The sequence below is a fragment of the Melospiza georgiana genome, chromosome Z (genome assembly GCF_028018845.1).
Source record: "Melospiza georgiana isolate bMelGeo1 chromosome Z, bMelGeo1.pri, whole genome shotgun sequence".
Taxonomy (NCBI): domain Eukaryota; kingdom Metazoa; phylum Chordata; class Aves; order Passeriformes; family Passerellidae; genus Melospiza; species Melospiza georgiana.
Genome location: NC_080465.1, coordinates 34,567,394 through 34,583,231, shown reverse-complemented (window position 1 = coordinate 34,583,231; position 15,838 = coordinate 34,567,394). Strand labels below are relative to the sequence as shown.

Sequence of the window (15,838 nt, the reverse complement as noted above, 5' to 3'; positions counted from 1 at the left end):
TTTGTCTCTACTAGAATGGGACAGTTGTTTCAGCCAGTATGAGGGCCAGTCTCGCTGGCTGCTTTCCATGTAACACTCTTCTACCATACTTAAGTGAAATGGGGAGTGGCTGACATTTAGTGGGTTATCTGTTTCCCCTTGGTCTCTTGACTGCAGACCTTGAACAGGGTCAACACCTAGTGTATTGCTGCATGACTTGAATGGGAGTGACTTTCGGTAGGTCATGGAGCAGCTTACTGTGTCACAGAGACTGTCCATCTAAAACTCCTCATTGCCTTCACCAACACTGGATGATTAGAGCTTGATCACTTGTAAACTGGCACTGTACCATGAAACAGATGGGAATGAGCATAGGCAGACCAGGGACTATGTAGCAGTTTGAAATATGTTTACTGAGGATGGTATTCCCAGCTGGGAACCCAGAGACATCTGCCTACACTGACCAAATGCTATTGTGCCAATGGTAAAAGCATTGTGCTATTTGTAAACTATCTGAAATCAAATATAGAACTAAAATAATGATGATAAATACTGTGATAGGAGAAAAAGGGTAAAACATCTTCAGTCAAAACCTTAACCTTCTCTCAAAATGCCTGGAGCATTGCAGCAGAAGTGAATTTTCTTTCATTCTTTTGATGGTGTAAAAAAATGTTTGGATGATGTCTCAAACAATATTTAGTGAAAGACTTAGATAATTCAGTTAATTAATCTGAATATTTATCCAGCCTTCTCCAGAATGCCAGATAGGAACAAAGCTCCTGCATGGATACATCAGACTGAAATTTACCATGAATTTCATTCACTGCTCAGTTTCACAGGTGATGAAACTGCCTGTGTCCAAGATGTCCTTCTGCACTTTGGGATATTTTGGTTATTTGTTTATTTCTAGTTTATCTCTGCTTTGTAATTTCCTCGGGAATGGAGAGCAGCCAATATTCTCACTCTGATAAAATTTATGATACAATCCTCAGACAAAGTTTGGAGGACATGTTGCATGGTTTGATTTCACAACTACCAACATTTCATGCTTTCTGCAGTTTGATGGCAATAGAGTTGGCTACAGGACCTACCATCTGTCATGGCATTTAAAGGATAAAAATGGAATCATAAATAGTGCCAACTCATTACAAAATCGAGCCAGCATGTCAAAATGGAGGACATTAGCATGTTCTCTTAGCATTCTGCTGCCAGCATCTGATGTCAGGTTGCTAATCACTTGAAGTCATCTGTCCAAACAAGCACTGCCAAATCTTTCTTCCAGGCCAACAGCACCAAACAATACAGGTAAATTTATGTCTGAAGGAAGTACTTTAGTGGGAAGTAAAAATCTGGTCAGTTAATTCCTCCTCCTCCCACAATTACCCATATAATTAATTCCTTGTTGAAATAATAATACTGTTCTGCCAGAATATTTATATGTGTAGACAAAACCAAATTATTTTCCAAATGATAACATCAAGGAACTTAATTATTTGGATTAAAATAATTATCAAATATCAATATTTATTAAAGCAGCATAACCTCACTTTAATAAGACTGACTTTCTGGTTTGTTTCTTAGCCATTGGTCTAAACAGAAAACATTTGGTTTATTTAAACACTTGCAATTTGCCTAAAATTGCTCAATCTGTTTTTAATAGTGTGATATGGGAGTCATACTGACACAAGCCACTATACTACACTGCCCAAACTAGGGCTTGCATGACTGTGATCTTACTTGAATAATCTAATTCTGGTTTTGGTGAACATGTTTCACAATTAAGAAACATAAAACCAGGGAATATTTTCTCACTTTTTCTGTAGTGAGTACAAATGAATCAGACAAATCTCCTAACTAGAATTTCCACCACACTGAATGCAGTGGAAGGGATGGTTAAAAATATTTAATCTGAGGAAAGTTTCAGAATTACTTTTGGGTTAAGTCTGGACAATGCTACCTGACCCAGTATCATAGGGAGATTTATTTGATGTCTCCATGCCCAACTTGCTTGACTTGTCTGCAAAAAAGTTCTCAAATTGGATGATGCAACATGTTCTTGTAATTCATCATGCCTCACAGAAAAAGCCATTCAGATCAGAAGTCTATTCTAGGAGAGTTTAAAAAGGAGTCTTCTCTGAATTTCAGCTCTAAGGAGTCAATTCTTCAATTTTTAGTAGTCAGAAATGAAAAATAATAATCTCTTAATTTTGAATTTTGCAGTAAGTCCATCTGCTGTCAAAAGCTGTTTTCAGAGAAAATTACCAATATTAGCAAAAAGTAAGCATTCTTCTTTTAGAAACATTTTCATTGTTTTTGAGCTTTATCTTTTCCCTGTTTTTGAACTTTTTACAAAACTGTCCACAGAACATCTGCTCTTTATCTGATGATAATTCATTGCATCATTCTACTTTATAACCAAGAGAGCTTCATTTAAGAACAAAATGAATGCACCTAGTCGAAACTGTTCTAAGTGGAAAATTTCAGAAATAGGTGAAAATAATTATCATTAGGCTACTGAACTGGGCCTGTAGGTAAACCTACGGATTTACCTCAAAATTTCAAGAGTCTACATGAATTTCCATGTCAAAATAGCATGCCAATGATAATGTCAAAATAGATTAAGTGCACTGGTTTTCATTATATTCCAGAATACTTAGGGATTCAAAAACCCATAATCAAATTAATATGATGAATTATAATCTCACAGATAAGAAAGCTTTTATTTAATACCTGAATGGACCAGCTTTACTACATCCAGCTGTAGCAAGAAACCAAAGGAAAATTCCACCAACTATGTTCTCAATCCTTCTCTCTCACTCAAATCTTAACAGCTGAGTATGTCCGGGTGCTGTAATAATGTTGAAGCTGGTATTGAGTAAATGTGTCTCTGATTATGTTTTCAAAGTCAATGAGAAAATTCATTTATTTTCAATGCATTCCCAACTATATTTATTGCTGTAGAAATAGATGTGCTATATAAACATTGGGAATTCACACAGAGCCTCCAGCTCTTTTAATAAATTATTTTGGGGAGGTTTGGGTGTTTTTTTGGGAGTTGCGTAATGCAGGTTTTTTAAATACCTCAAAAATTCAAGGGGAAGAGCTTAGGGGGTGGGGTACTACCCCTTACCTGAATGTATCTTCATGAACAACTGCCTTGGCTTTGTAAACATAGCAGACAATCTGCCGTGCTACATCCATTTGACTGAAGCTCGTAATGGGAATGCCAGGATAGCTGACATACTCTATTTGTCCATACTGGGGTGGGGAGGTTATCACATAAAGGAGCTCCTCTGGCCTGTCAGTACCATCCAATGCAAGGAGGACATCAGTTGTAATGTAGCTGTGGTCTCCTTTTGGCACTCTAAGGAGTTTTGTAAAAACAGCAATGTCTCCTGCAGAATAGACAAAACAACACTAAAATAGTCATGTTGAACTGGATGATCTCTTCTGCATTTTTAAGCCACAGGAAAGCCATCACTGGTAAGAAAAACTAAAAGACTTTAAGATTATAGAGAAATTCACCATGGAAGGGACTTCAGGATATCTTTATTTGACCTTCTGCTCAAAGCAGGGTCAGCCATGAGATCAGCCATTGCCACAATGCTTGGGGTTTTATCCTGTTGGAACCTAAAAACTATTACCCTTTTGAGGCCAAGGATGAAGAGACCACAGACTCTTTTGACACGTCTTCCAATCTTAGCATTGTGAGGTAAACATTTATGTTTCTAATAGAGAGGAAATAAAAAAAAGAGAGACCCTAAGACTGTAGAATAATCTGGAAGACAGAGCTGTTTCTGAAGTCTTTTGCCTACTTTTTATTTTCTTGCCATTTTTCTGTGCTGCTTTACTCAGACATAAAGCTAGTTTCAGAAAGATATGTTTAGCTGTATTTGCAAAGCAGCTGGTAGTCCGGGGAAGCAAGGTGGAACACATTGTATTCAGTGGAGCCTTTTCAAATCCCAGGACCTGGCCAACTGTGAAATCCGAGCAGTTAAATTTACAGGATCTGCAGGAACACTGGCCAGAGCCTATACAAGGAAAGGATCAGGACACATACTCAAATATCTTGGTTTCAGAAACAGGCACTGTAAAACATCAAGTTTAGTGGATCTTTACCCTTTTCCAAGTCCTTGATATTTATGTAGAAGTCCACAGCTGGAGATCTGTTGTACCCATCCCAGAGGTAAAATGTGAAGCTGTCTTTTTTCTTGGACCCCGCAGTTCCTGTGTGGACATATCTCACAAGGTTCATATCCAGCTCTTCCTGAGTGCACTTCATTCCAGCTAGGAGAGTAACCCATCCTTGTCCTACCTAGAAAACACAAGCATCCTTCATTAACTGATAATCACCCACGCATCCTTCTCAGTTAATTGTATTTCTTTGTAGTTATATAGGCTGTTAGTGGCAGCTACCTGGCTTTCCTTCTATAGGCTCTTTCCTCATAGTATGTTTTGAAGGGCAGCAAATAACTGGAGTTTTTTTCCAGCAGATATAAGGCTGGAGAAGATACAATGATCATTAATAATATAGGAATATGGAGTTTAGCCACTTTTACTCTGGGAAATCATTTTATGCACACTTCTCAGTCAGACACAAGATGAAAATTAAATAGTTCCTGAACCAGCTTATGTTTTCTATTTCTTAATTTCACAAATCTGCTCTTGATCCTATCTGAAATCATAACTAAAACAGTATGAGAAATAGCTTCAGGGAGCATGGGAGTTTTAAGCCCCAGAGGTCCTCAGCTGCAAAAAGAAAAACCATTTGGGGTTGGTTTTTGGACCAACCAACCAACCAACCAACCAACCAACCAACCAACCAACCAGCCAACCAGCCAACCAGCCAACCAACCAACAAAAAAAAAAACCCAACAAAAAACCAAACAAACAAAAAAACCACAAAACAAAACAAAACAAAAAACCTAAAAAACCCCGACTTACACCATAAAATTCTGTGCCTTTCTGAAGATAGCCTAGTACCCTAAATTAAACTTATCCATGAAGTTCATCTCATGTGATCCACAGATTGATGTTGAGATCCAGCATCAAAATGCTTTCCAAGTTCAAAAGATTTAGAAACAGAATTTTATTTCTATCACATAGGCACACTATTTAAAAGTGGCATTTTTTTCAATCTTTGTTCCTTTTTCTTATTTTAGGTCAACATATTATCATCTCACCTTCCATTTCTAATCTTAATTTTTGTGATTCCTCTTGACACATCTTTTCTATCATCTTCCTTTTCCCTTCTTTCTCGCTGTGCTTTTCTTCTAGTTGGTGGGGTATTACTCACTCTTTAACATGCAACTCCTTCCATGCTTTCTGAACCTTGAAGTAACTGAAGTAAGGGTTGGATTTTTTAACCAGAGACCTTCCCCCATTCCCCCCAGCTTGATTTTCCCCCTTTGTGGGATTATTATCCCAGAATCTCTCTCAATTTTCACCTCAGTTGGTCTGCCATGTTTCTTGCCTTCCACCTTCTCCTGTTCAGGATCTGGGTTTTAATGCCAAAGCCTCTGGGACAGCACCATTGTTGTTGCTCCTTCAACAATTAAACTGGCCAAGCTGTCTACTTCAGAATATGACAGGCATTTGGGAGAAAAGGAAAATGAACTTCATTTTGCCCTAAAAAGAGAGAGTTCTTTGCATGCCTGCTTTTTGTTGAAGTACAAAGACTAACCTTGAGCTGAAGCTGACCATTTTCTGGAAGTCTTTCAAATAAGTAGTAAATTCTCTCCCTGGGGGTATCTTTATCTTCTGCTGACAGAACAGCACTAGAAATTATATGAGTTTCACCTACGTTCACCTCTATATCGTTCTTCCTGAAAAAATTAAAAGTCATGTATTGATGCAATAAAGGAACCTTTTCAACATGTAATTTCTCTGCCAGAAATATGGATTAACCAAATGCTGAGAGAAATGACGATTTAAGAGAGAATAGAAGAAGGGTGCCTTTTTCAGTTCAAAAGAGTAAAAAAGGCAAGCAGTGCAGACAAGCTTCTCCTTATAATGGTAAGAAACAACAAAGATACCTAAAACACTGATTTAACACATCTCTTATTCCCCTGTACCCTATTCTGCTCACCTTTATACAATTTATAGGAATAAGACAATGTAAACCAGTAGATTGCATTATTACTGCCAATATAAAGCACAGCAATAGTGGTTCTAATGGACTGATTGCTTATTTAAGAAATGACTGTCTTTCAAACAACTAGTCTTCAAGGCTCACCTTTATCTGTAGGAGACACAACCATATCTAAGTGGCTTCTTCTCTGTACTCCTTCTAGCACCCACATCTCATTTTGGGAAGAAGCTCTCAAGAGGAATGTGTGAAGGCTTTACATTCCCCAAGGGCACTCTCTGCTACAGGATGCAATCCAAGAGGTGACAGATTGAGGTTTTGGCAATCACTCTGAATAAGAGGCACTGTTTGCCAGGCAAAAACATCCCATCACAGGTTCTTCAGTCTGTTGACCATAACTAATGGAGATGAGAGCTGAAAATCCCTGGGGTGGACAATGCCCCAAGATCAAAAGGTTAAGAAAAGCTTTCAAGTACTGCCCAATATTCAGCTGTAAAACTGCACTAGTATAAGGAACTCTGTGAGCCTATAGTGAACATGTAGTGACTGAATGTGGCAGGCTAAATCACCTCAGTGTCAAATTGAACATTTTCCTAAAGCATACTGCTTAAACACTGGCCACACATCTCATCTAAGTGGAGGGGCAACAGCTATTTCTTCTTATAAAGGAATAGCTATTTTGGGAGTAAATTTTTCAATCTATGAAATTGTTCACCACAGGAATGGCAAGTGGTGAGACCTAATATTGCTAGACAAGGAAGCAACAGTTTCTGGATATAGCTGGGCAAAGCCAAAAACACTTGACTTCTTGCACTTCATCATCTTCTTTCACAGAGAGGGGGTGGAAAATGGCATATCAACAAGCTATAGCATGTCAGGAACAAATAGGTAATTATCAATAATTATCTGTATATAATATATGCATACATAAATTATACTCTTTATTCGAAATGAAAATTCTCAAATATTAGCATTATGTGGTCATTGAAAATCTTTTTAACTAAGAAACTGACATTTGTTATTGCAGGAAGCTGTACCTGGTAAAAAAATAATAATCACTCTGATCTGAAAGTAGGCAAATACCCTGACGGATCAGAAATTCCCTCCTTAGAAGCAGTTGTGATTCTGAAATGCAAACTTTAGAGTTTCAGAGCTATTCCCACAAAACCTTTGGACTCTTAGCTTCCTGTCTGTCAGTCTGGGGCTGGAAAACAGTCACAAGTATGGAGGTCCTGATGCTCTATGACAAGTCATCAGCTGGAAATCCCAAGGGATAAACTTCTTTTTAAAATGTCCGGGAGGTTTGGCTCTCTTGCAGCCAGCTGCCTATCTATCTATATGGTCTGCCAGGCAATTTCTTATCATGTCTAATTCATTTATGACTCCTAGCTTTGAAGTGTAAGGGAAGTTAGTGTGTACTTTTGCAGCAGTTGAATTATGGCAGAGAAAAGTTTTAGAATATAAAAGAAGAGAATTATATTCAGAAAGCCCTTCCCCTGCTTCAGCCTTGTGGATCCTCCCATTCCAAAATCCAGAGCTGCTTTCAGAGAGGTATTTTAGGCAGGTCTTTGTCTTAGGGAAGAGAAAAGCTGTAACCATGGTGGTCAGTGTTCAGCAGAGGTACAACAGCTGGCAAACACCTTGAAGCAACTTATGAAAGAAACAACCAAAATTTTTCCCCCCATACTTTTATTTTTCCTCTATTTGCTTAATGTAGAGCAACAGTAAGCAACACTAAAGCTCTCCTTTCAGTAAAAATTTTTTGTTAAATAGGCTGATAGAAAGAGACCTATACAGGAACGTTTTTATTGACATTATTCTGTTGATTGTTATGGCTTCTTCTTTGCATCAGACACCAGACATTGTTTAATGGTAAACATGGTGGGATGCTAGACTGGTGGCTGGATTTGATTATCTTAAAGGCTTTTTCCAACCTTAACAATGGCACGATTCTATGATTTGGTGTTTTGTTCTCTTTTCCATCATTTTGTCTAAACATCCCACTGCCAGGAACAGAAACATGTGACTTACTTGCTCAGCACTGGTTTCTCATCATTAACCGGAATGATGTTTACTGAAATGGTTCTGAGGACTTTATGTTTTCCATCTGATAGCTGAATTTTAAAACTGTCAGTGAGATTTTCAGAGTTGTCATGCATGTACATCAGCTTCATTCCTACATGAGGCAGGAAGAGGGTAAAAACGGGAGAAAGAGAGGAAGAGGGACAAAATAAATGGAAATATTTATTTTTCCTGCAAAATCCCTCTCATCACTTCACTCTGCTTCAGTCACCTTTCTTCCATCTCCTCTCTCCATATGCTAGGGTAACAACAAACTTGCCTTAGCTATCAGAAGATGAGTTTGATGAGCCATTGCTGATCAGTGATCTAGCAACATACTATTGACTCAGGGTCACCAGCCTGACCTAAGTAAGGAGTGACTGTCCAAAAAAGGATTCTTTGACAATCTGAAAAAGGTGCATTTCTTCTCCTCTCCTTATTCTATGGGAACTATAGAGAGGATGAAACTGCCAGGCAACACTTTCCTGTGCTTTAAATAATCCTCAGGGAACTTTGAAGAAGCCTTTGGAAGGACAGCTGGCTTCTATGTATCTTCTTCTGTATCTATGACCATGGACAATCAGATGTTATAGGCTAAAGATGGCTCAATCACCACTGTGGATAACAGGCAAAAGCCAAAAAACAAAGTCAAAACCAAGACTTGGGAAGGCAGAAGAATTTGGGGTGGACTCCTGATATTTCTGGAGGCTCATGTTAGACAGAGAGACAAAAAATCTTTCCTTGGTTTTTGAGGGCTGAACTGAAATTTGAATGACGCTATTGAATTAATGCTCCTCTATAGTGATAGATTCCATCTTTTACTAAATAGCCACAGTCAGGAGGGATCCACCATATTCCGTGCACTGTTAAATACACTTTTTCATTACATGTACTTGAAACAGATTTGCTGCTTTAAAGCAGGCTGACTGCTCATGCTAAGCTGTGGAATCCCAATTTGTATGTTTATTGCTAGACATATGGTATATTGCAGCCTTTCAATGTCTAAAGAAGGCTTATAGGAGAGATAGAGAGATTTATTACCAATGCCTGTAGACATAATAAGGGGCCGGAGTAGGTTTAGATTGGGCATAAGGACAAAAAGTTTTACAGTGAGAGTGGTGAGACGCTGGAACAGTTTGTCCAGAGAGGTTGTGGAACACTGGAAGTGTTCAAGGTCAGGTTGAATGGGGCTTTAGGCAACTTGGTCCAGTGCAATTTGTGCCTGGCCACGGCAGGGGAGGTGGACTAGCTGACCCCTAAAGGTCCCTTGCAACCTAAAATGTTTTACAATTCTGTGATCATTTGAAGAAACCTCATGATCAGTTAATGTGTTTTTAAATCAGTCTTACTGTCTCTCTATTCTAGGTACTGTAAAACATTTACAAATCTATTTGATGATGTTAAATTATGTTACATTATTCCTTTTATTTCTTTTCAGAACAGATGATTTTCCTACTCATATTACTACCCTTTTCGATACAGAGGTCTCTCAGGATGATTTTATAGACAGTTCCTAAAATCAATAGATAAGGACAGCATTAAATATGGACAACTTCCATTCCTAAACATTGTCTTGAAAATAAACATAAGGCAAGCGAGTAAATAAATAAATTATGAATATTTCTTTGGTGTGCCACTTGCCTCATCAAAATAATGAAAGACCATTGTAAGAAGAATGCTGCACCTACCATTCCTCAGTAGTTCCAGGGAAAAGGCATGAACAAGCAACGCATGGCTGTGGTGATCATGGTTAATTAACTCTTTATAGTGCAGAACATCACTGCCGTGAACACCGTTAATAAGGAACCCATATGAGGGCATCTGCACAACCCCAAATACCAGAGGGTCTTGAGGCACATCCAGATCAACTGCATTGATAACAGACAGATCCAGCTCTTTCATCTCCCCTTCTTGAACCTGAACGTGAGAGAAAAAACATCCAATTCTTTTACATAAAAAGAAATCATAGAATTGTAGCATGGTTTCATGAGTATTTTTGTGTATAAGTGTATCTCTTGATCCATCCACCCTTACCAAGGAAATTTTTAACCAACCTCTGACTTCAACCAGTTCAAGAGACAGAGAAAGTGCTTATAGTGACAAAGAGAGAAGTTGCGATAAGGAGATCATTTTGCCAAGATTAATAGAAAATGCATTAAATCAGTGCCAAATCTAGTGCTCAAAAAGGGGAAAGCCTTTCAATATATAAAGTTATCTAAAAATGTCAATGCATATAGATTTATACATCCACTTTTTACTTTGCAGTAAGTTTACACTCTGTTCATGGAATTATTTATATTAATGACAGTCTACAGAGAGGGGAGAAGCTATGCAAGAAATATTTAAAAATACTCTAGTAAAAATGTGAAAGCTCTTAGGAATCCAGAAGGAGATGAAAAATTTCACTGTTTTCTAGATCACATATTTGTTTAAAGATTTGATCACTTCTTTTTACATAAGTGCAAGTTTCCAAGATCTATGCACTGCTCCTATCCCACTGAAATTCTGTCTTATAGGTTTACATGGGATTTCACTGGACTGTTTCCTGAAGTAGGCTGAACAACAAAAAGTAAGGGAAATATGCAGAGGAACAGAAGGACAATGTTCTTATTTATATTAAAGAGTGGTTTCTGGTTAAAGTAGTTCTATGACAAACATATTGCTTATTTCCTTACAGTAATATTCCTGGCTATGAATTCTGGAACTTCATCATTGGTTGGACTGATTAGCACAAAAAATGGAGTCTCTGCTGAGCGATGCAGCCCATCAGTGACATAAAGTACAAATTTGTCTTCTGTTGGCTCCATTCGCACGTGCCTGGCTTGAACGTAGTTTATATTCACGGCTTTCAGATGCTTCAGCTGAAATGAACCTACAGATTTTAAAAAGAAAATGAGTTAGCACAATACTTTCATGTCTCCTAGTCTAATCCAGCATCAAAATAATTGAAACTATGTCTTTTTTCAAAGAATAAGTAACTTGAATTTTTAAGCTCTTTGTCATTTTTTGACGGTAAGAGTTACATTGCGCATGTTACTCCAGGAAACAAGCCCTTTACCCCCAAAAATGCATAATTTTCCTTCAGGTGGGATTCTGAAGCTTGTCACTTTTCAGTTAAGACTGCACAACTGAGCCCACATGAAACCAACTCAAAAAACAGGTAGGAAAATATCTGAGGTCCAAGGTCCAAGATTCCTTGATAGCGCTAGGTTAATCGCTGGACAAGATGCTTTTTCCAAGCTTAACGATTCTATGATTATATTATTCTAATTACATTTTGACTGACAGACCACAAAAATGAGAACTTAAAGACTCAGTGATTACAGGTTTCCAGCTGAAGATGCCTGGTAAAAGCTGATAGCATTACAAATCATGTCACAATGTGTTCTGCTGAGGGTGAAACTGCCTTTCACAGTTTGAAAGTGGACAGGGGAAGTTGTCATCTGAGTCAAACACCACCTCTAGCACTTCTGCAACTTTGCCTTGGAAACAAATGTGGCACCCAGGCTACTGCATTTAATTGGCAGAGGTGTAGGTGAAGGGACACTGGAGTCTTTCATGGGGGACTGAAGAGGAAGGCAGGGAGAGCAGATTTGTATCTCATATTGTGTCTTCTAATAGATCTCAGCAGGATGCATAAAACAACTGTTGCCTTGTTTGCTTCAAGGGCCGATTCTTCACATTTGCATTGCTTTAGTCTCCCTTTGAACTCCTCCACAAAGTCCCACTGCTCTTCATTTGTCAGCACCTGCGTTCCTCATAAGTCTGTATGAATGCCCACACCTGCATCTGCACCACCAGAGCCCACTGCAGAGCTTTCCACAAGCCCTCCATATCTAATCTGCTTGATTATCCTAAATTGTTAAGACTTACCTATGCTTATCCCAATGTTGCTCTTCTCAAAGCCAGGAGAAGGCAGTATGTTTTCAATGTAACCAAACTGGGGAGGAGAAACCAGCACAAACTGTAAGTCATCTGCAGCGGTGTCAGGGTCAGCGGCAAACAAATGTTTGGTAGTAAGGGCTGCTGAGGAACCCTCCTCCACCACAAAGCTTGCACCTGCGCACAAAAAACATGTTAAGCATTATAGATCATGAGCTGATTTTACTGTTGTTTTTGGTAATAAGAATGGAAATAATAACAAAGGGCGGAAACACAACAAATACTGAATTACTGAGGGGGTTTGTTTTAATGTTTTCTTCTCTGCTTTCACTGACATCTCTGCTTTTGCCATCACAGAAGTAGAGAAGAGGATCATGAAATTATTTTACTGATTAAGTTATTAGCTAAGGTTTATATACTGCTCAAGAACAATTGTTACTTCTGTTTGTCAGAGCATTAATTACATGAGAGCTGTTAAGAATTGCTCGTAATGAACAATTTCTCATGCATCACTGCTTAATTTCCCTGCTGGGACAATGCTTCATTTCCAGAACATTACTTGGGTGAGCGCCTGCAAATTACAAAACTACTCATACATATGCTTAAATAGTCTCTGAGATACATAACATATACCTGATATTTACAAACAAATGACATTGAAAGACACAAGCATATAGAAAACATACTTTTAATATGTACACCACAGACCACACTAAAAAGCCCAGGAAATTGATGGAAATTTCACATAATGGGCTGCAGTTGGACTAGATGTACATTATGAACTCTACTTCCATTTTAACTGAATTTCTTAGATTCTGAAGTGTAGTTGTGAAAATGTGGCTTCATATCTATTAATGTATAGCTTGTGTCTTTATTTGCTAAAATAATTAAATATAGTAATTCTGTCCCAAATTTCTGTTTTGTGCTCTACAAACACAGGTAAATAAATATCTCTATTTATGGTTATTTATGATTATGCTTTTGCCCTGTATAAACCTGATAATTGTTGAGCCATGAGTTCAGTTCAAGGACAAGATATAGATCACTTTTAGACCATAGCTTACATATGCAGCAGTTAGCATGCAGACATGGTAGGGAGCAGATCTGAGTGCTCTTATCTCTAACTGCATGCTTTAAGCATGCAGCTGAAGAACAGCCAGCTCAGACTTGCACTGGCAGCTGGATTGGGTGTTTGGACTGTACAAGGAAATGAAAGTAAAATTGATGAAAATTCTGATACAAAACTTTTGTATGCTGATTCAACTAACTATTTCTAATGCTAAAAATCAAAAACAAAAAAAAGCCACTCTGAGTCTGTAGCCATTACAGCACTGGGTAGCCCCCTCTGTACTGCTGTATTAAGAAGAAGCTTTCACCAGTTAAAATTGATGGAGGCTGGTTGTCCACTGGAAGCACAGTGATGTTAAGGTCATAGACAGGAAAGGGATCATCACGTGAAACTGGGGGGGAAGGAAGTCCATCATAACAGCAGTCTGTCACATCTAGGCCAGCCTCGCCATCAGAGACAATCAAGGTTAGGATCTCAATGCAAGGAGTCAGGCCAATCTCACCACCTGTGAAAAAATATTTAGAAGAAATTATTTATCAAAATTTCCTGAAGACTAATTTTTATCCTGCAAGGCCAGTCTTCAACATCAAGTCCGAAGAAAAAGAAAGCAGCAGCAAAATTACTGGAATTCTTAATTCTGAGTGGTGAGGTGCTGCTTGGTTAGATATTTGGTTTGTTGTTAATAATTAATTTTAACCAGCTCTCTTCTATGATATAATAAGAGTATGTAGAAAAGAGTCTTAGTATTGCTATAGTAATTATAATGTTATAATTGTAATGTTATGATATTATGTTATATTGTAATAACACAGCTAATTGTTCTCAAGATTCTGTTCTTTGTGCACTAATGTATGTACAAAAATTTATATTGTGTGGGAAAAGTGTTTTTTCTGCACTTCTTCTCAAGGAATGTAGGAAAATCTTTCCTTTATATATGTTTTCCTCTATGACAAATGGTAATATCCATGCTCTTCCAAAAGAAAAATATTAATATAGCAAGTAATGTATATGTTCTTATGTGCTTCTTATCCTTACAAAATGGACTATAACAAGGGCTGTACTTTATTACGGTACTGTATATTATGCCTATATGCAGTTACATTTAAAATGTGGGCTGATACAGCACTGGGAACTGCCACCCCTTGCAAGAAGCATCTGTGGGCTCAGAGCATTCCAGCTGTCAGCACTTCTGGCAGCCTGTGTCTTGCATTGCTGCAAGATACCATTAATAAGCAGCCTGAAAGGAAAGTGACTCCCCGACTTCTCTTGTAATACCTACTGACAGCACATTTAATGTTAGAAATTTGGAAATGAAAGCCACAAACGCTACATCCTTGAAAGTAAAACTTCATTGCCCCTGAAAAATATTGTCATTGAAATACAGTTTGTGATGTCTTTAGAAAGCAGAAGAAAAGTTTGTTGGTGGTGGCCACAATTAAGTACTTCCTTTTCAAATACCAGCTGCTCGTTTTAGACAGTGCCAGGCTTGAAAATACCACATCTATTCTCCATGCTAACACAGAATTACAGAATCATTAAAGAGAAAACCAGAGTGTTTCAGGGGAAAAAAACCACTAAAGCTGCTATTCAGAGACGTAGAAAGGATAAATCAATCACAATGAAAGAATAAATTTAAGTAAGAAAGGAAGTTTACCAGCCCTTGATTTCTGCCAGTAATTAAAATAAAAAAAAGGTACTAACAATAAAACCACAAAATAAAGCATTTTAAACATTTCTTTGTCTTTATGAAACTCAGAACTTATCTTGTGGCATGGAAAGACTATGAAGAGTCCAAAGTAGATAGCCTTCTAGATTGGAGAGGCAAGGAAGAAGTAAAAATGGGGGGTTTTACTGTCATAAAGCACATCAAAATACTGTAGTTTGTACTTAATAATAATTTTGTCAAAAAAGCCCAAGACATTTTGTCAGCAACAGTGAAAGTGTTCCTCCTGGATTATGGTGCTTTCATATACTTGTTCAAATATAATTTTCAGTTCAAGCAGGGATTTGGATTACATATTAAAACATTTGCTGATTGTCTATCAGACAGCTCTTTTTTAAAGCCAGTTTATTTTTTTCCCTAGTCACAACGCACGGTTTCTAAGAAGTTCCTACTGGAATTCTGCAAAAAAAATGTTAAGATACTTTTTAATAATACTTGTCTGACCGCCTTTCATTCTAATTGTGTCTTTAGCTCACTTACTGGTGTGCGTGTAGGTGACTAAACCAGCGATGACATCAGCCTGGGAGAAACGATCCGTGGCAGAGCCAGCTCTCCTCACTAGCCCGTGGTGGGGCTGGCGGGCCAGCATGAACACCAGCTCCATGTCGTCGCTGTCCGCATCTGTGGCATAAATGTACTCTGAGGAGAGGACAACTTCTTCACCCTCCAGGCAGTGGAGCACGGGAACAAGGCCTGTTTGCATAACAGGTAGCTCATCATTCACAGGCAACACCTAATCAGAAAAATAATTTAAGGTTTTCTTACTGTTCATTTCAGTGGAAGCCAGTTGTTTCAGGACACTGCTTTGCAGCTCAAGCTAACAGTTTGATGCCACTGTCAGAGTACACTGAGCTTTCTCTATAAGCAAAAAGAAACCAGCTGAAGTAAAAAAAAAACCCCAGTTAAAGTACAAAGTGCAAGTCAAAGCTCCTCTTAATTTTGCCACATTAACCTGAAACCTAGGGTTGAAATGGAAGTCTAACATATGCATTATCTTCCAGTTTCCAAGGTAATGCAAGGACTTTCAAAAATCAAG

The 15,838-nt window shown here is 38.1% G+C and overlaps 1 protein-coding gene across 1 annotated transcript in view; it reads right to left on the bottom strand.

Annotated features, from left to right (window-relative positions):
- Positions 1-15,838, bottom strand: part of FREM1 (FRAS1 related extracellular matrix 1) — a 56,472-nt gene that overhangs the window by 21,658 nt on the left and 18,976 nt on the right. The window contains exons 15-23 of the mRNA XM_058044090.1: positions 15,283-15,535; positions 13,387-13,584; positions 12,002-12,187; positions 10,804-11,000; positions 9,817-10,045; positions 8,099-8,243; positions 5,663-5,804; positions 4,099-4,294; positions 3,110-3,374 (exon numbers count right to left, since the gene is read on the bottom strand). Of these exons, the coding sequence (XP_057900073.1) occupies positions 3,110-3,374; positions 4,099-4,294; positions 5,663-5,804; positions 8,099-8,243; positions 9,817-10,045; positions 10,804-11,000; positions 12,002-12,187; positions 13,387-13,584; positions 15,283-15,535 (1,811 nt within the window). The remainder of the gene's footprint in view (positions 1-3,109; positions 3,375-4,098; positions 4,295-5,662; positions 5,805-8,098; positions 8,244-9,816; positions 10,046-10,803; positions 11,001-12,001; positions 12,188-13,386; positions 13,585-15,282; positions 15,536-15,838) is intronic.